Source organism: Cuculus canorus, chromosome 1 (genome assembly GCF_017976375.1).
Source record: "Cuculus canorus isolate bCucCan1 chromosome 1, bCucCan1.pri, whole genome shotgun sequence".
Classification (NCBI taxonomy): Eukaryota; Metazoa; Chordata; class Aves; order Cuculiformes; family Cuculidae; genus Cuculus; species Cuculus canorus.
In genome coordinates this window covers 159,809,355-159,829,141 of record NC_071401.1, presented here as the reverse complement: position 1 = coordinate 159,829,141, position 19,787 = coordinate 159,809,355, and the positions used below count along the sequence as shown (strand labels likewise).

The 19,787-nt window shown below is 36.8% G+C and overlaps 1 protein-coding gene across 1 annotated transcript in view; it reads right to left on the bottom strand.

Moving 5' to 3' along the window:
• TRHDE (thyrotropin releasing hormone degrading enzyme) overlaps positions 1 to 19,787 on the bottom strand; it is a 219,476-nt gene that overhangs the window by 89,426 nt on the left and 110,263 nt on the right. The window contains exon 7 of the mRNA XM_009566220.2: positions 12,876 to 12,941. Within this exon, the coding sequence (XP_009564515.2) occupies positions 12,876 to 12,941 (66 nt within the window). The remainder of the gene's footprint in view (positions 1 to 12,875; positions 12,942 to 19,787) is intronic.

Here is a 19,787-nt window from a genome sequence, read left to right as displayed (position 1 = left end):
AAAACATTTAGTTCAGGTAGAAATCAGGCTCTAAGGCTCTGGCTATCAAATTCAGTGTATTTGTTTTCCCTGAAACTGTTATAAGCCACCAGCCAGAACTGGCAGATGCCGATTCGCTGACTATAACAACCCCACCTTTTCCTCCCCTTTCCTGTACACTGCTAACAATAGAGTTGCTATCCCATATTAACTTGATTGCCTAATATTCTAACAAAAACGTTTGGGCAGGAGTCCGAGGGAGGAAGGTAATGCATATGTTTGGAATGGTGAGTGACAAAAAAGAGGGAGTGAGAGGCAGTGGTAAATTACTACTAGCAAGCTTACAAAGAAGTGAAGAGTCCCGTAAGAGAAGACTACTGAATAGAAAACCTATAATAGCCAACTAGGTTTGCAGTATTTTTAAGCTGTACAACAAACTAAGCCTTGAGAAAGAGCCTTAAGAAAGAGAAGTGAACGCCCTCCTGGCTGGGCAGTCAAACAAGCAGTAGAGTACAGAATAAGGAGAAGTTAAATTCACCTTATCGGTCATGGTAAACATTGTATAAGGCAAATTAAATGGGAATCAACTCTATTTGCGTCAGAACTAATTTGTACCAGTGAATCAAGCTACAGAGCTACATTCAAACTGAGTGAACAGTTGTAATGAGATCACTCAACAAAGCAGTACTATAAAGACAGTTAAGGAAAATAGACTTTTCACTTAGGTCAGGGAAGCCAAGCAACTTCTTCGCCATCTACAGCAGTTTTACTAAGAGTGCCCAAAACTGCTTCCAGGAAGTCTTGTGAGAAACTTCCAACCTACAGAATACAGTAGAGCCATGGAATATATTTTAAATTTCATTTCATTTTTCTACCACAGGATCAAAAATATTGATATCCTTCCTATACTTCATTCTACTATTGCAATGAAATGTGTTCCTCCAACAAAAAAATGTCACTCACTGGCCTACAAGCCAAGAATTAAACTAACTTAAAAAGCATTTCAACATACACTGACAAACAATAACAGCAAAATTATACTGAAACAGCAAGCAAATAAGTGTAAGTGCATGCCTGCACTGTTGACAGTCCACATCTGTTAGTAAAATTATCACATCGGTTTTATACACTTCCACAGCACCAAATGCATTCCTGTGTCTCCCTTGAACTACAGTTTGCTGACACTTTGGTGGAACAGCCAGAATAAGTACCTTCCACAACCACTGCTCCTCTTTGTCCTCATCTCCCTGTTTGTGAGGCTACTTTGCAAACTAGACTTCTGAAATGGTCTGTATAGGAAGTAAATTTATCATTCTGCATCAGTGACACTTCCTTGATCAAGTTTATAGAAAAGTACTCCAAACTCTTCCACTGCCACAAATGAAGTGGCACTGGGTAGCCATGCACGGATGGGAAACAGAAGCCGGAGGTAGCATTGAGGAAAATAGAAGGGTGGCTCCCTAAGTCAGAGTCCTTTCCAACCAAATGATGAGTATTATGAAAGACACCAGACAAAAAGAAACACAATGGTAATTTGAGAAGAAAATTAAGAGAAAGACTATCAATGTATCACATTGTGGGGAAAAAAAAAGTTTTACTTTGAAGTAGATTTCTCTAAAGAAGAGATTCAAATGTTCTTCTCAAAAGTTCAACTAACAGTGCATGGTATTATTCCTCACCAATAAACCACATTTTACAGCGAATTAATCATTAAACTTTATGTATGGACACTGCCATCTGGAATTAAGGTAGACTAAATTTAGCAACTTCACAATGGAAACACTATCATGAATTAAAGTAAATGAAATATGGTTAACTTCAGTTTTGAAAGTGCCCACATGGGGCTATGATGAGGTTTAACCAATCCAATTGCAATTCACACCTTCAGCTAATTTGAATGAACTTTTGTGTCCCTCTGTAAGCACGGGTGAAACCTTGTGTACTTGGCATTAAAAATAACTCTCTGAATTAGAATGTTACACTCTTTGAACAATCAAAGGATCTAGCTGCTAAGGATAATCTTTTTTTCCTCCTTATTTCTAATAATTCTCCACATATCACCAGAACCAACCTGTTGAATCTCTTCCATATAGAAATTTCTTGGCTAAAATATTTTAAGTGATTAGTAATTATATCTGTCTCTTCTCTATCCGTCTCCTGGTCGCTGGTGACAGGACAAGTGGAAATGGCCTCCAGATCCGTCAGGAAAGACTTAGGTTGGATATTAGGAGGAATTTCTTTACTGAAAGGGTTGCCAAGCATTGGAATAGGCTGCCCAGGGAGGTGGTTGATTCACCATAACTGGAGGCCTTTAAAGACGAGTAGGTGTCATACTTAACAACATGGTCTAGTGGCAGATCTAGCAAGGCTGTATTGATGGCTGGACTCAATGATCTTAAAGGACTTTTCCAATCAAAACCATGCTGTGATTCTGTGATGCATTTTCTGATAGAGGTGCTCCTGCATAATGTCCAGAACTGGCATTCAGGACTGGGAACTTTTTTAATCTTTTCAAATTATATTTTGTGTTTTTCTTTAAATAATAACAGAAAAGATTTATTTTATTTTCTCCATATACAATCATATTTTCTCAATTTTAATTTATCCAGCCTGTATTTTTACCATTAGCTGCATTACGCAATCTAAAATGCTTAGGAGCAAGTTAACAATTTCAGTGTTCCAAATAATTTTACAGTAATACCACAGGGAAACAATATTTAAAACATCCAATATCAGGAACATTTCGGCTAACTTCTAGATTCAAACACATAAATAGGTAAAGAGAAGTTAAAAAAGCCTGAGAGGTGTGCAATATATTTCAGAGGCATCACACAAGTATTCACCTCAGTTGTGTTTTGCCTTCTCTTTGGGCTAATGCCTCAGGGAAATAAAATAAAATTTTCATAAAATGCTAGGGAAGTAAAGCAGTGGAATCCTACCAATGTACACCAGGTGAAATTCCAGCCCGTTATTTTCAAAAGGTATATTTAGATTTTACTTTAGACATAACAGTGATACAATGCTAGCAATCATCAGCAACTGGAAAATATCCATTGCCAACATGTCATATCTGCAATCAAATCATTATATCCAAAGAGCAAGCTATAACTACTAATCAGGAGGAGTGATACTGGAACCATATATGGAAATAAATCTTACTTTTCTCTAGAGCAAATGATGCTGAATAGGCCACATAATTATAGTATTTTACTTTGTCCTTTTTCCTTTATAATTCATAATACACTCATATGCTTTAATAATAATCAGATCAGCAGAACTCACATTTCTGACATTATATGCGTTAATGGGATTTTTATGATTGATTTTAATAGGAGAAGAATTGGGGCAATATTGACAGTACTTCATCCATGGTGTTGAAGATGTAACATCCATTTAGAGGAAACAGATAGGGTGTATGTCATGTCCTAAATAGCTTGCTGTCCAGAATGAAGCACAAGAGAAACCAGTAAGGGAAAGGAGGAGGCAAGAGCTCTCACTAAATCACTGGACTGCTTGCTTCACTCTACCTGTTTCTTCTTGATAAGCAACCACTACCATAAATCAGAAGTAACCTGACTGAAATCAATACGTCCTTGTCATTTTCATTCCAACATGAGAAAAGAATGAAATCTCAAACAAACCACTGTAAGAAGCAAAATTTTGCAATTAATAAAGATTCTGCATTGCAACTCAGTGAATCCAACGTGAATGAGACATCAAAAACATTCAAAATTTGTACTCAGGCAAACATCCAGCTACTTCAAAATATACCCAGCTTTGCTGGGAATCTTTATTAAAAGATCATAATTATTAAATGGAGAGCTTCATTTCCCTTGTAAAATTCAGCTTCACCTATCGGCTACTAACATGAAGAGTAAGAAAGTTCTATTTTGAAACACAGCAACAGCAATTGCAGTGAGGTGGCAAAACAGTTTGCATGCCAAGTCTAAAGGGAACAGTTAGAAGGATTGCAGAATTATTGCCTAGCAGTTTGATGGTATCTGCTGTGCAGTGAGACACCTGCTAGTACATTAAGCTTGGCTTTAAAGAAAAATGTATTTGATGTATTATTTGGTAGTCGTACTAAGCTATTGAACTAAGAACAAATCTTACAGAATAAAGTACTTTTTGAAATTGAACTGCATATATTTGACTGAATTTGTACATTCATTTCAGTTCTGCCTTGTTTGGGTGTGTAATACATTTGAACCTAAAACCAGGTATTGCTCAATAAATGCATTTTTAATACACACAAAAAATGATGGAATGTTTTCCATAGAAATTTGGATGGCACCTGCTAATTGTGACATGTTGGCTGCTCATTCCTCTGCATTAACTTCTACTATGCCCAGGGACTGCTAACCAGGCAAAAAAATCTATGCTGTGCTTTTCTGTAATACAATTTTCTACAGAAACTCCAGAATTGGAAATAAATTAATGCTACTTAGTATGAAAAGGTCACCATAAATCACTCACAAAAATTTACTGCAAGTATGATTTGCATGTCACTGTTTCTATATTATAATGACCTGCAACATTTGTACAGTGATAATGAATAACACATAGGAAAGCAGTAGCAGTGAAGCTTTGACTTTTCTTATAACTTATTTGTTGTTTCTATCAACTGAGCAAATGTTTCTTCACGGTGAAAAAGACCATAAAATAATACAGTCACTAAAGCTGCATTTAATTTTGCAGGCACCTTAAAAATCATTAACATTTACATCTAGCTATGTGCTACTATGTGTATCTAACTACAGTAACCGAACTTCAAATATAAGTAGAGAGAGAGAGGGAAGTTTTGATGAGAGCCTGTTTTATCCAGTAGGGTTTCTGCTTTTTTCTGAATGTGCTCCACCAGGCTGAACAGAAGTAGATTTATTTCATTTCTGATGCACACTAAGTGTTAACTAGGAGTTCAATCCTGCAATCTTTGTGCTGGAAATATCTCCACTGACTTCTAAAGAGCTAATGAAAATTTTGATTGCATGAGGATGGTAGATTCACACACGAAACATGTACTTCCAGTGCTCTGTGAACACCATTGCGCAAGACCTCATAGCAAGAGAGGTGAGGTTGCCACTGAGCTTCTATCAGGAAACAGTGTCATTTTACTCCAAAAGAAAATATTTTCTTAAATAGCTGCTCAGCCCACTGATATTATCTGAAGAGTCATACCTAGCATTCTTCCTCTTAATAATTCTTATAATAAAAATGAAGGAGAAAACAGTCATAACCGATTATCATATGCAACAAAATAAGAGAAGCTTACTGAAAGCACACCAAGCGAGTATGTATCTGTAATATGGCTTATCATAACATCGCAACAATGGGAAACCCTGTTCTGAGGAAACCAGTTACCTAAATCCCTTCTATGCTAATTGTTTGTCTCTTTCTAAAAAGCTTTAGCTAGGAGCACAAAATAAAAATTGTTATTGCTTTTATGAGGAGCGGCTGAGGGAACTGGGGCTGTTCAGTCTGAAGGAAGCTGAGGGTAGACCTTATCACCCTCTATAACTAGCTGAAAGGAGGTTGTAGCAAGGTGGGTGCTAGTTTCTCCTCCTAAGTAATGTGTGATAGGACAAGAGGAAATGGCCTCAAGCTGCACCAGGGGAGCATTAGGTTGGATACTAGGAAAAATTTCCTTACCAAAAGAGTGGTCAAGCATTGGAACAGCCTGTCTGCGGAAGTGGTGGAACCTCCTTCCCTGGGAGTGTTCAAAAAACATGTAGGTGTGGCACTTTGGGACATGATTTAGTAGGCACGGTGGTGTTGGACTGATGGTTAGACTGGACAATTTTAGAAGTCTTTTCCAACCTTGATGATTCTATGATTTTATTCTAGCTGAAGAACAGTACAACTTCCTCCTAATGAAGGTAGCACTGACTGTATACCTTGCTCTGAATGTGGGCACTGTCTACTTAGCTTTAGTAGCACCTGCCATTGTCACTCCCTGCTTTGATTTCCAGTGTGATCAAAATGTAACTGTTTGAGCAGAAGTCTTATCTTCAAAAAGGCTGTCTCAGACTGAATTCTTCTCCAAAATATCAGTCGACACCAGAAAGAAAGTAAGGGAAATATATCATATTTTACGTTTTCTTGGTACTCTTTTATTTGAAAGCTCTGCTGGTCCCACACACTGAAGCAGAGGTACAAAGGTCAGAAGACAAGTGATCTTGTTTCAGGAATTTGCTTTTCCCTAGCATTGATCACCTTCCAGTGACCAAGTAGCTAGGCAGCCCCTCTCTCTCCATGTACTGACAGCTCACAGCTGCCTAAGCTTAGAAGGACGTTAGGTCCCTGACGCTTTAGAAAAATGGAGAGCCTGTTTCTCCCTTATCTCAGCAACACTCAACAGCCAGAGAAGAAAACTGTCTGACCCAAACCTCCAGGGACAGAAAGGAGGAAAGCAGTTAATGTAACCAAACAGGAGTATTCTGGTAATGCAACATTTTAGGAAAAAGCTCTATCTGCAGAGCACCTATGTTATTTTGGGCAAAACCCACCAGCAGTCATGATGAACGGCTGCTATAATTGTGTGTGCAGTACGTATGGCTCTGTGGCCTCATTTGCAGCAGAGCTGAGCTCTGACTGAACCCAATGAGAAGCCTGTTCTGAATATCAGAAATATTTATAATACTAAATACTTTGACAGAACATCTTCTTAAGATTCAAAAGAGATACCCAAATTTCATGGAACTTTGTTATTTTAATGACATTGGTACAATTTCCCCCAGGATGTGTAAGCATTCACTCTCACAGATTTATTTGTAGCAACATTAATTGCATGATGAACATTTTCTGGAGGCCCACCCTGGTGTCCCTAGAGGCTGAGCCGCATCCATGCCAAGCGCTCACTACTGACTCACAATGAAGCCAGCGGAAGTGATGCATTGAACACATAAACTTTACTATTCCATAAGTGCTAAGACACATGGGAGGGAAATATAAAAAACTCCACACTTTCATAAATTTTAACTTAAATTTCTGCAGCCCTAGATATCCATTTATAAAATGAGGCTAGCAGCACCTCTCCCTGTGAGATTTATGTGTTCTCTTCACTAACTGTTGGTGACGCACACCAATAACATACTAGATGGCATTTAAGAAAATTGTACGAAGCAGTTAGGAACTGGGGCTACAAAGCAAATGAAAATCACGTAAAACTATTGAATAGAAGGACAATTCACTTTGTGAATTGAATCAGACATTGTCCTATGTAGAAGACACAGGGCAACTGCATAATTAAAAATCCCAGTCAAGGTGCATACAAAAAAAGGAAAAGAACGTGAAGGTAAAATTAACTTTAGAATTCCTCAGAAACTGTACATTTAAATTATGCATCTTCAATCACATTTTTTTCTTTAAACAGAAGCATTCTGCTATAGACATATTATACTCAAATCCTTTTCGAGCCAGAGGAGGGACTTCCATGTTTGGTATTGATATCCAAGTGTGTCCCTTACTATGTCATACATCTTTAACAATTTGAAAGAAAAAAAGCATTGTGACACTGCAATTTACAGAAGTTTCTTATATCAACTTTTACTCACCTATGTAAGTGGGAAAAAAAAGCTACAGAAAAAGTCCATCCATAACACCAAATTAATTTAAAAAATATAAACCAAAAATCCAGAGGGATGTAAATTAGAAACACAAGAAATGCTGAGGAGCTAGAAAAGGCAAAAAATGTTATCAATCTCATACAACATGCAGAGTAGAAAACAGTGATGTCGGCTCCTATGAGATTTCCTTTGACTTCGTATGTCCTGCTTTTAAAATGCTCAAGCTATCTTGTTGACAACTGTCAGTAGAAGTGACACAGTTTAAAGAATAAAGGGACCAGTAGCAACTAACTTAATGCCAGTTCATAGCTAATATGCCCATGGTGATACTTTGATGTTCACCAAGGTCATACACTCTGTGCTCTTCTAAACCAGAGGAGATGGGTGCAGAATTAGCTGGAAAGTACTCACTAAACATCTATTAAATGCACCAGCTGCAATACCAGAGGTGCAGCAGCTCTAAAGATGCTCCTGCCTGCTGGCAAACGATATATCTTCTCACTAAGCAGAGGAATACTCCAGGTAGTTTCATGTGCACTGTTGATCTGGTGACAGCATTGCAGCTCATTGCTTCACTGAGCCTGACTCTAAGATGCCTAGTATTTTTGTTTTCTTTTACAGAAAACACTATTAAGAAGTCTCTAATGATGTCTCATTTTAAACAGCATACAGCTAACTGTTGTGAATAGGGAATAAATATATAATAAACAGCTATGATAAAATTTGTACACAGAAAATTGTTTAATATATTATGCAAAAATAGATTACAAAATAATACTGTGGAACTAGTTGAATACATTTCTTGTACTACTAGAGTTTTGGAAGGAAGTGGCAAACAATATGAAAAATAAGACATAAGAGCTTTTTTCTAGATCTAGAAAGTTTCTCATAGGATTCCACATTAAATACCACAATTCAAACATAACACAAGCACGCGCAAAGATGTCTAAAAAGCAGGAAATACTAAGTAGCACGGATGAAAAAAAGTCTAACTATCCAGCTTTATGATAGTAAAAAGTGATTGAAATCTGAACCTTGCAGTATTTAACCACCTGCATGTCACATTTCCTGAGATAGCTCCTCTTGAAAGGTTGACCAATTTGTTTCAATACAGTGGCCACTCAACAAAGACAGCATGTATCCAAAGCACTGTATGGAAATTCTTCTTTCAAATGTACAATGCGAAGCCTGAAGTACAAAAGCGGTTAATTTATCACAGAAACAGAGACTCCAACGGTAACTAATTCAAACTGCTGATGATGCGCTAAATCAGAGTGAGTGATGAACACATACACAGCAGCAAGTGAAGTTCAAAAGGATACAGATCTATGTGATCAATGAGCTGCCACATGGCAAATGAAATGCAGTGTTGACAAATGTACAATAATAGAGACTAGGCTCCAAAATAATCAAAACAAATATAAGAAAAATTTAAATAAACCAGTGCAGGAATGTCTCATTTCAGAGCTAGAAGTGCCTCTTTACATCCATCTAAGTACCAGACCTTCAAGTCACTGGGCTTTCTCCCTAGATTTAATATGAAAAAAAAAACCCACTGATAACTTGAAGAGGTGCCTTGCCATAAGGCAGTAAAACCTTTCAGAAAATGTAACACAGTGACACCAGTCATGTAAGCAACTATCTATTTTGAGCACACTGATAAGGAACAACAAGCCTACAGATTAAAATCTCACACAAATCTAATATTATATTGCATATAACTGCCATGAGCGATGACTGACTGATAAGGCCAACTTACGGCTTCTTCCTGTACCACTCTATGCAGCTCAGAAACATAATCGGAGCAAGTGGTGCTGACCAAGCCTTTTCATACTCTAATCGCTGTCTTAGCTGATTAATAGCTTTTTGACTGAAAAGCATCACTGCTTTGTAAGAAGAGTACTGGCATTCAGTGATGTGAATGTCTTGAGTTTCCCTGGAGCATAAGAAACTCCGCACATCATGAAAGATGTCAGGACTTTTAAAAAGAATGAAATCACCTACTGTGGGAAGGAATGTTTTATTAGACACTTTCTACTAAAATAATAATGGTGACTTTCTCATATGCAAGTGTTCCTAGCTGTGGTTATTACTCTCACTATGGAATTATTCATTACAACAAATATAAATACGTTCTCTGTTGGTTTTTTTTTTTCAATGGAGTGCTATGTGAAATCAGCAAGAAAGTTCCATCTTTGTTACTAAATCATCTGTTTGAAAATGTCAAATGACTCAAGACATCATTTATCTTTGAAGGGCTTCCAGAAAATCATACCTTCACTAGATAGTCTCTTGGCTGTAGTTTTATTGTGGAACTTCCACATGATAATCCAATGGTCTTTTACAGTATATTTACTGTGATAGGAACAGGTCAGTTATTCCTGACAGTTAAAAACTCTCCAAAGCCGTCTACGCTGTAAAATTGAGCACCTCTACTACATTTTATGTCCTTGCAGACTCCTCAACAGAACAGTTTGCTGAACTGCTAGGGATCACATGCACCCTTGTATACTTGCTTCAGTTCATATTCATTGTTAAAGGATATCCAACAAAGAGCCCCACTTTCCTTCATCGACTTTTTTCTTCTTTTTAAACAAATGATTGTTTTCTTTGACATATAAGACATTTTTCTCCCCCAACCTATCTTGACCTGCTCTTCAAAAGCCCACCTGTCAGGTGATAGCACATAATTAGATTAAGAAAAAAGTGGTAATGAACAAAAAATGTAGCTATCACATTTGTTTCTTGCTCTAAACCTTATCTTCTCCTCTCCTTAACCCTAAGGTTAGCATATTTGTTGTAACTTCTGTTATATAAAAGCTTGAATTCTATAGCTCTTAATTAGATGATGAATCATACTTTCATTTTGATTAAAGTACAAACACTCAAACACGAATGAAGGGCTATTCATTTTCATTTACGCTACTGTAATAAGGCTACAAGAATACTCTTTTTTTATAATCTGTGAAACACTTAAGGACATACCTAATACACTAAAAGAACTGAAATCATATTAATACCATTAACACTGATGTGCTCCAAGTACTGGAGGCTAATGAAAAACAAAGCAAACAAGAAAAAGAGAAGGTCCTTCAGAACTCAGTTACACACTAAGCCATTAGAATAACCCAGGAGCAATGAACCATCAGGAGCACTTTCAAAGTATCTGTTATTTGAAGAGATTTATAAATAGTAGTAATAACTGATTTTACAGCTATCCTTGAGAAAGACCATTTAGCTGAACATTAGAATTCCATGATAAAACTGGATTCAAGGCAACATAATGCTAAATCCCAAGTAATGGTATAGGGGCTAAAGAGCTAGAAAGCCTAAATCAATGTACGATAGAAAGGGTAAGTTAGCACTCCAGTTCCCTTTATCATTAGCAAAACTAGCCTCCCAGCTCCACAGTGCGGGAACACTATTTTGTTAGATTCACAAAACACAAAACATTAAATGATTGACAGCCATTTCCAATGGTATAATTTGTAGCTTCAGAATAAGCTTATGAACTTTAGGTTTTATTTTGTTCAACTTGGAGACATACAATGGAAAATCTCTATCTGGATTTCAAACAGGTTTTATAAAAGTAGTTAGAATATCATCTTCCTACTGAACTCATGCCAAGACTTTCACTATTCAGATTTTCACAGTCAGATTTTTCATAGACTTTCATTAGCAAACAGAAGACTTTCTATTCAGAGCAGAACTGGCAGAAATAATAGGAAACCACTCAAATCAAAAAACAAAGCTCCATTACAACAAAACGTTAATTATGATTATTTAAACCCTCCATAGCCCCAATCCTTCATCTGAACTTTTTTCTATATTTATTTCAGGACAACTTGCACATTGTTATTTCTCAGGCAAATGTAGAAAAAATGTTTGAGACTTACATATAAAAACTTTCTCTTTCTAAAACCATGAGTGAAATGGGTTTTCTGGGAAGAAATGCTATTCAATTTCCATATGAACAGATCTGTGCAGGCAAAAGTTTTGGCTGGAATATGGAGTTTGCCTGACCAAGGACAGAACTCTTATTGGCTTAAATGAGATGAGTTTTTTACCCTTGTCATGAACAAGACTCTATGAAGGAATCTTTAGATGTCAAGATTTCTTATCTACAGAAAAAGATTATCTAACTGATCTGTCCTGGTGTAACAAATAAGAAAATGATCCAGCTGGGTCCTGTGAATATGTTATGCTGCAAACCCTGAATGTCCTGTAAACTCTCCAAAAAGCTGTGTTTTCCCAGTAGATTGCCTTTCATTGCCTACTGCACGCAACACACCCCTCTGACATAACCAATGCATTTATCTAACTTTTGTTTTATATTTTATCTTCCAATTTATTTTGGTTAGAGTTAGAATTATTCTGTTAAAAAATGACCTGATCCTAGATGTAGTTTATTTAAATTTCAAAATGAAAAGCTTACTAAGATCAGATAAGATTGATTGCTCTTTCCATCTTAGCATAATTGTATTTCAGGTGAACATCAATTTACTTTAAAGGACACTTCTAAGTAGCAGGCTGCATCATACATAATTCATCAATCACAGCTGCCTGTAACATGACTTACTCTAGCAAATTTCAATGGAATAGAGGGATTTGCATTGTTTTTTTTATACTTTAGCTCATTTGTTTTTAAATAGTTTATGAAACACTCATTTGTGCTGAATTATTACAGAAAAGAGTTCATCCTTAGCAATCAGCATGTTGAATTTCTTTCTCTTCATACAGAAATGTTATATATTTGTACAGAAATGTTATCTCTTCAAATTTCTTTTAAAAGTCAGAGTGAGTTCCCAAAATATCATTAAGGCAGAGAGCACTTCATGCTTATCATAGGTAAAAATAAAGCTCATAGATTTTTCCATAGAGGAAGGAAAAGCAAAAATATTTATCTGAAAAGCATTACTAGTTTTAGGGCTGTGTAGCAGTTTGACACCATTTGTTATTGTTATACTAGCACACAAATGTAATTGAAGTCACTCTTTCCTCAGCTAGGCCTGGACACAGTATACACATGGATAAGATGGCTTTTATGTGGCAATCTACAGAAAACGGATACAAAACAATGCTCCAGTTCAAGCGCTATCGCTTGTTACACCATGAAATACAAGTGAAACTGGGGGCACGAGAATGTGTGTTACACTACTCAGTGTCTTCCATCAAATTCACCCTTAGCGACATGTTGGTGCCTCAAATGGTCCTGAAGTAAAGAAACATCTCCACAAATAGATACAAACACAGTTTAAAAATAAAAGAGAGAGAGTGAGAGAAACTGCTCGAAATGCAGACCTACAAAAAGGCAGAAATGCCTTTACTTACTTGTAAGCCCAGTTGAAACACAGAGTGACCCATAAAGTTAGCCAACATTCGAATTAGAGCTGCACCCTGTGGGAAATAATAGAGAAAAAAAGAAGTTATTATTTTTGCGTGTTAAAATTACACAATAATAACAACCTGAAGAAGGCATTTCCATCTAATACTATCACCTCGGAAGCTTGTGATTAATATAACCTTTATTTGTGCTGAAAAGAACAAAAGAGAAGACAATGCAAATGCTTAAAAGGAAAAGTGAGGAAGTAGACTAATAGTGCTAATATCCTGCCCTATACACCGAAAAAGGCACAGGCCATAAAACACCCTCTTTAGTGCTGGAGCATGGATGTGTCAGCTCCACAGCTGGTTGCCCCCAGCCCTTCTGTGTACTCAGCCGTACGGCACAGTTTTAAATGAGGGAAAAAAATAACGTCCATGCTAAATTCTACCATGGTGATTATTCACAGTACTTTTATCTCCATTGTACTGTTGTAAAACAAGATTTAGTGAAACTGCTTTCCTTTGTAAAAGTCTTCAAGATCTGACGATCTGGAAGTTGATCATTTTCATAAGAATTTTATAAAACTTGGACATACATATTTGACTTATTAATAGTCAACTTATCTCCCACACTGTCACGCATAGAGGTAAGCGTTTGTGCAAACAGCCTTTCTCTATTTATATCAGTTCTTATCCCTATGCTCTGTCAGCCTAAGCAGAGACTTCTAAAAAAAAACTTTACGGGTGATTCTAATTCTCAGTACTTACATCAAGAAACAGATAGATACTTGCCAGAGTAGCCTTCTTTAAATAATTCCTTTTGTTGTGTTACTCCCCCTTAGAACCACAATTGCTGTGTATTTTCCTCTTGCACAAGTACTCTATTTCAAGTAGAAATATCTTTGAAGATCTGATTTCATAACTTAGCTACAATATCCTACTTTGTAATCCAATTTCAAGACAACCAGCCTTCCAATTCCATTAATCAAATGTTATACTTCATACTGATCACTGTAGGAAAGGGAGGACACTTTTGATTTAAAGACAGTGTCAGGCCATAATAAAACATGATGCTAGAAACTCAACAATCTCAGATACACATGTAGGTTCAAGAATTAGGCTAATGCTCAATTAGAAAATAAATTAAAAAAATGACACATTAAAAAATACACAGGTTTTAAAGCCAAAATACTATTACAACAATGTAATCTGATGTCCTGTATTAATAGAGGTCAAACAGTAATCTAGGCAAAAGCCCTATTGCTACTTTTTACACAATAGCATCTTTTTTAGGAAGATTCAAGAAAAGGAAATGTTTCAGTGTACTACATAACTTGTCACAACTAATCTTTAACAGTGAAAATGTGCACCTTTTTAGTAAAATGAATTTCTCTAACTTCAGCTTTCAAAACAAGATTTGATGTCTTTTCCTGCAAGATTACTTTTGGAATTCAACAGCTGTCCAATCTTTAGGCCTTTTACACATGTTCCACTCACTTCTTTTGTATAGTGCCTGTTTATTAAGCATTGAAGGAAGTAACTGTAATAATCAACATTTGAAATAATTACATCAACCAAAAATATTTGTGAATTATTACTAAATCTTAAGAAAACACAAGTTCTTCAAAGAGTATGCAACAACAAATAATACATAGTTACTAAAGTAACCAAAGGAGAAAAAAATTAATTCAGGCGATGTTTGTAATTGCTCATAAGAACTGAACAGTGGATAATCCAAAAGATGGTGTTTGCATTATTAATACTATACTGTGTTTTTATGGCGGTACAACATCTTACTGAGAGACCAATCATGTCTGGAACACATAGCAGCATAAAAAATAATCCCTATCATTACCTGAACAGACAAAACAATAACTCAGAAAGCATTATTACCTTTATTTTACCAGCAGAACAGAATTATTAAAGTTCTCAGAGATGTTTAAGCAGACAAATAGAAGATAAATCTGTCTAAGTAGGTAAACAGCAGATAAAGAAGCCTAATAAATAGATAAATCCTATTTATCCAGTAAGTAACTTGGGCAAGGCAACTCAAAACATCTGTAGCAGAACCAAAAATATACAAAATATAAAAGAGATCAGTCCAAATTCTTAAAAACAAATACATTCTTCCACTCATTGTACATCCCCTTTCCTACTTACTTGATAGTATTACAGGGTCCCCTTGTCTCCTTCTCCCAGTTTAAATTTCACATAGTTGCAATGGTCACATATTTACATAGGCACCTCAACTCTACTGACTTCTGTGAGAAGTAAGCAAGCAAATACCTTCATATGATCTTATCCTTAATGTTCTTTCCTATCCAGAGACCAAGAACTGTCAGACATGTGAAATAATTATAACATCCCTTTATAGGTAACATTTAGCCACACATTGGATGGAACTGTGGCTGGCCTTTACACAGCAAAAAAATAAAAATAAAAAAAAACCAAAAAAAACAAGAAAAGACTGAACAGGAGGTCCAAGGCACAGAGGCAGGACTACTCTCTCGAGATCTATCCTTTTTCACAGATACTTTAGAAGTACTTTCTACCAACTGATTACCTTCAGGAAATCCAGAATTCCTGCTTACAGCTTCCAGGATAAGAATGGGGTTTTTTTCTGGTTCTGACTTCTTCCCACACAGGGAAAGCAAATGCCTTCCTGACGAGGAAGAGGAAGAGGAAGAGGAAAGGGAAAGGGAAAGGGAAAGGGAAAGGGAAAGGGAAAGGGAAAGGGGAAGGGGAAGGGAAAGGAAAGGAAAGGAAAGGAAAGGAAAGGAAAGGAAAGGAAAGGAAAGGAAAGGAAAGGAAAGGAAAGGAAAGGAAAGGAAAGGAAAGGAAAGGAAAGGAAAGGAAAGGAAAGGAAAGGAAAGGAAAGGAAAGGAAAGGAAAGGAAAGGAAAGGAAAGGAAAGGAAAGGAAAGGAAAGGAAAGGAAAGGAAAGGAAAGGAAAGGAAAGGAAAGGAAAGGAAAGGAAAGGAAAGGAAAGGAAAGGAAAGGAAAGGAAAGGAAAGGAAAGGAAAGGAAAGGAAAGGAAAGGAAAGGAAAGGAAAGGAAAGGAAAGGAAAGGAAAGGAAAGGAAAGGAAAGGAAAGGAAAGGAAAGTAAAGGAAAGGAAAGGAAAGGAAAGGAAAGGAAAGGAAAGGAAAGGAAAGGAAAGGAAAGGAAAGGAAAGGAAAGGAAAGGAAAGGAAAGGAAAGGAAAGGAAAGGAAAGGAAAGGAAAGGAAAGGGATGGGATTCTAAAGCAAAAGGGGAAAACAGAAAACCAGAAAACCTCAAGGGTAAAAAAACTGTCCTGAGGAGAACAGAGTACAGTTGGGAGCAAACGTGGTCTTTGGTGTGGAGGGAAAAGGACTGGAGAAGAAGAAAAAGGAAGGCACTCATTTCACCTTTCTTGCACTTTGAGAGCAGACAGAATAGAGAAGAGTGATACATTCATATGAAGAGCAGAACCAATGAATACATCCCCAGTTCAGGGAAGGAAAATGAAAGACAGCAAACACTGGCCCTCTGACTGGAGATTAAGAGAAACAGGTTTGGAGGCAGAAGGATAAAAAGCAAAACATATGCAGAGTAACTGGTGAAAGGAAGAGTGGCTTACTAAAATGAGGAGCTTCGAAGATAACCTCAATTAGAGGGTCCTAGGAGGTAAAGAAGGTATTTGCAGTAAATTCAGTTACAGGAATAATAGAATACATAGACCTGGGGTTATCTGAATGGCCCAAAGTGGTAGCATTTTAACTCCTATCTGCTTAGCAAGCAGTGAACTGGATGCAGTCCAAAGGACCTATACTTCCATACCTCCAGTAAGCTTTTCTGACGTAGATCAAAACCTACTGAAAAATCCTAAATCGCAACACATCTGCCCTGCTGCAAAGGATGCTCTTTGGGACTTATGTAGCATCATTCCCGGAACACCCTGACACACAATGGATTTGCTCTTCACTCTCAGGGCCACTTCTGGTCTGCCAACATTTGTCCAACCCAGGAATGAGATATGGAGTCTTGAGAGGTGAACCTCTCCCACGGGGCAAAATAACCATTCAGTGATGATTTAAGTGCTTTCCTCCAGGCAGTGGATGACTCAGTACCTTGTCAAGAGGCAAAACACATTGGTTTTACAGGTGGAAAGAAATTCTTTCCTATTCAAAAAATGTACCTATACTCCTGCCAGTGTAAGATCTAACTCATTTTAAGCCATTGTACCACTATTTAATAAAAGTCTATACAGACAAATACATTAGATATTCAGTCAATGATTAATGTCACACTAGTCAATGATTAATGGCACTACCTAGCTCTGGTGGAGCACTATTCCTCAGTAGATCTCATGAGTGCTTCACAAGACATTGATAACATTATCCTGCAAATTAAAGGAAAACCGAGACAAATCATAGTGAAAAAAACTGCCAAAGATCACGCTGCATGCTCCTCATATAACCTATAACACATTAGAAGATTCCTCAGCCTCAGCACTCCTATAGGAAAGGAAGGTAGAACATGTTGGCTACTCGATCAAAATTATACACAGTCCTTTTCTTCAGTGTTCTTGGGAGAAAGTATGCAATTAGCCAGCACTGACTGAAGTGTTGTAAGGTTGTACTGTGTCTTTACATGAAGAAACTTGCTTGCACACTCAGACCATGACAAAAACATCCATAACTAAAATTACGAACAAAATTCCTTTATAAAAGCTGAATTTGTCTTCGAAATCTTCAAAATGCAGTCACAGTTAAAGCATTCAGCCTGACTGTCTCCAGAGAAATGTTAAATAACATGATGGCAACCTGGATCTCAGATTAAATGAAATTAATTTTTAAAGACTTGCTTTTACTTCTTTTGATCCTGTGGCAACACTACAAGTCACAATTAGTGTAAATTAACTTAATTCTCTGACTTACTGAATGATCCAGTATTATTATATCTGAATTCTTAATTTAATTGTTTCACTTGCAATTTGCATCCTTTAATAATTTCTTATACAAAGAAAGTATAAAATGGTATTTTCTTTAACAGGAAAAAAATGTGAGTCTTCATTATGAACCCACAAAAATACAACTACTGCATATAACACTACTGATATACAGCCACAAAGGAGGGGATATATATGACTAAATGTAGGTATCTTTAGCATTTCTGTCTACAATTACTTTAGTAGTTCAGAGTTCCTTTACAGTCAATGCACAGCACCAGTGACTTCTGAGTGCACTTCATCTCATCTTAAAGTAGACCTCCAAACAGATCAGAAGGATTGCACCCTAAAAGCACTGAGATCTTGTAAATCACTCCGAAAGGAGCCCTGGGTGACAAGCTCATATGTACATATCTGCACTGCAAACACCCAAAGTGAGGTGAGAGGAACTCAACTGCATTGTGCAAAAAGGCCGTACAGAGACTGATTCCCCACTCTGTTACAAAAGTTCTGTACTATTAAGCAGTTCCCAAGCATTTCTTAATTGTGGAGATACAAAACTGGTGTGACACCATCCTTCTGTATCTATACAGTTGAATAACATATATTATAGGTCAGTTTATTCTACACTGTCATACTTACATATAAGAAAAAACAGCAAGGGGAAGTATTCAAGAGAGGGCCCTGAGGGAGGGCAGAGGGCTTGCAAGCTGCAGGTGGATGCTCAGTACAAAGCAGACAGCAACAAAAAGCACTTAAAAAAAAATGAATTGGTGAAGCAGTTACAGCGAAGGGAATGGTATAAATATAAATAAACCAGTATACAGGATTATGCAAAAGCTAGGAGGCAAGGGCAAGGGGATGTGTGTGAAGAGATACAAATGAACTGGAAACTCTCTCAGCATTATTCTTTTAAGGATCAAAAATTATGTCAGTATTCTAAAAAGCGTTCATGAGAGAAAAATGTCACCAACACAAAACAGAAATCATGAACTACAACTGACTCTGGTGAGGGTAAAATAATCTATCATTTTGTAAATGAACTGGAGGAGGGAGTGAAAACAATGTATAAAAAGCTGCCCCTGAAAAACCATTGCTCTTCCATCCTCCTTACCATAAAAACTTGACATTTTTTTTTCATTTTTTTTCCTAGAGCATCAACTTCTTTTTTTTTTTTTTTTTCTTCTGTTTGGTTTTGCTTTTGTGTGTTCTGTTGTTTTTGTTTAACCAAGGATTGAGATTCATCTAACTGAATGCAGATGCCTACATTGCAGCTATCTGATGCTTACTCAGTTGATTACAGCTGAGACAGCTGCCTGACTTCCTTTAAAGGCAATGGAAAGAAAAGCCAGCACTTCAGCTCATCCTGATTCACTTCATCCAAAGATATGCATCTAAAATAGGACAGATTAATTTCACCCTAAAAGCTCCTGTTTATCTTCACTGATGGCACAGGGAGGTTAGAGGACTAGTTAATTGCAGAGGAGTCTACAGAGTGAACATCCCAGGCGAGATAACATTAACCCCTCTGAAGATATTTTGTGCAGCAACTTATGGAGCAACCTTAGAAAACATGAAAGCGCAAACAGTGCAAAAACACCTCCCTGAGTCTGCGAACTCTGAGACCACATCTTGCAGGCTCACTTAACCATTTACCTTATATAACGCCAGATATGAGTAATAATAATTAGACAGACACCAATATATCTTTTCTTCACTGAATGTCCACCTCACTATCCTAGTTTAGGAATGGAATCTGTTTATTTTAATTTAGTTCAGAACAAACTCTTTTGTGACTTAAAAGTAAAATCAAGAAGTATCCTAGTACGAAAACCACCACTATGTTATCTGGAGTGTAAGCATGGAGCGAGGCATTGCGGAGACAAGCAATGAACTATCAACAAAAATTACATAACTGAATTGCTTAAACAAAAAAAAAATGTCAATTTTTCACAAAACCTCCATGCATCCACTTCTATTTTTCTTCTCTTATTTAAAAAAAAAAAA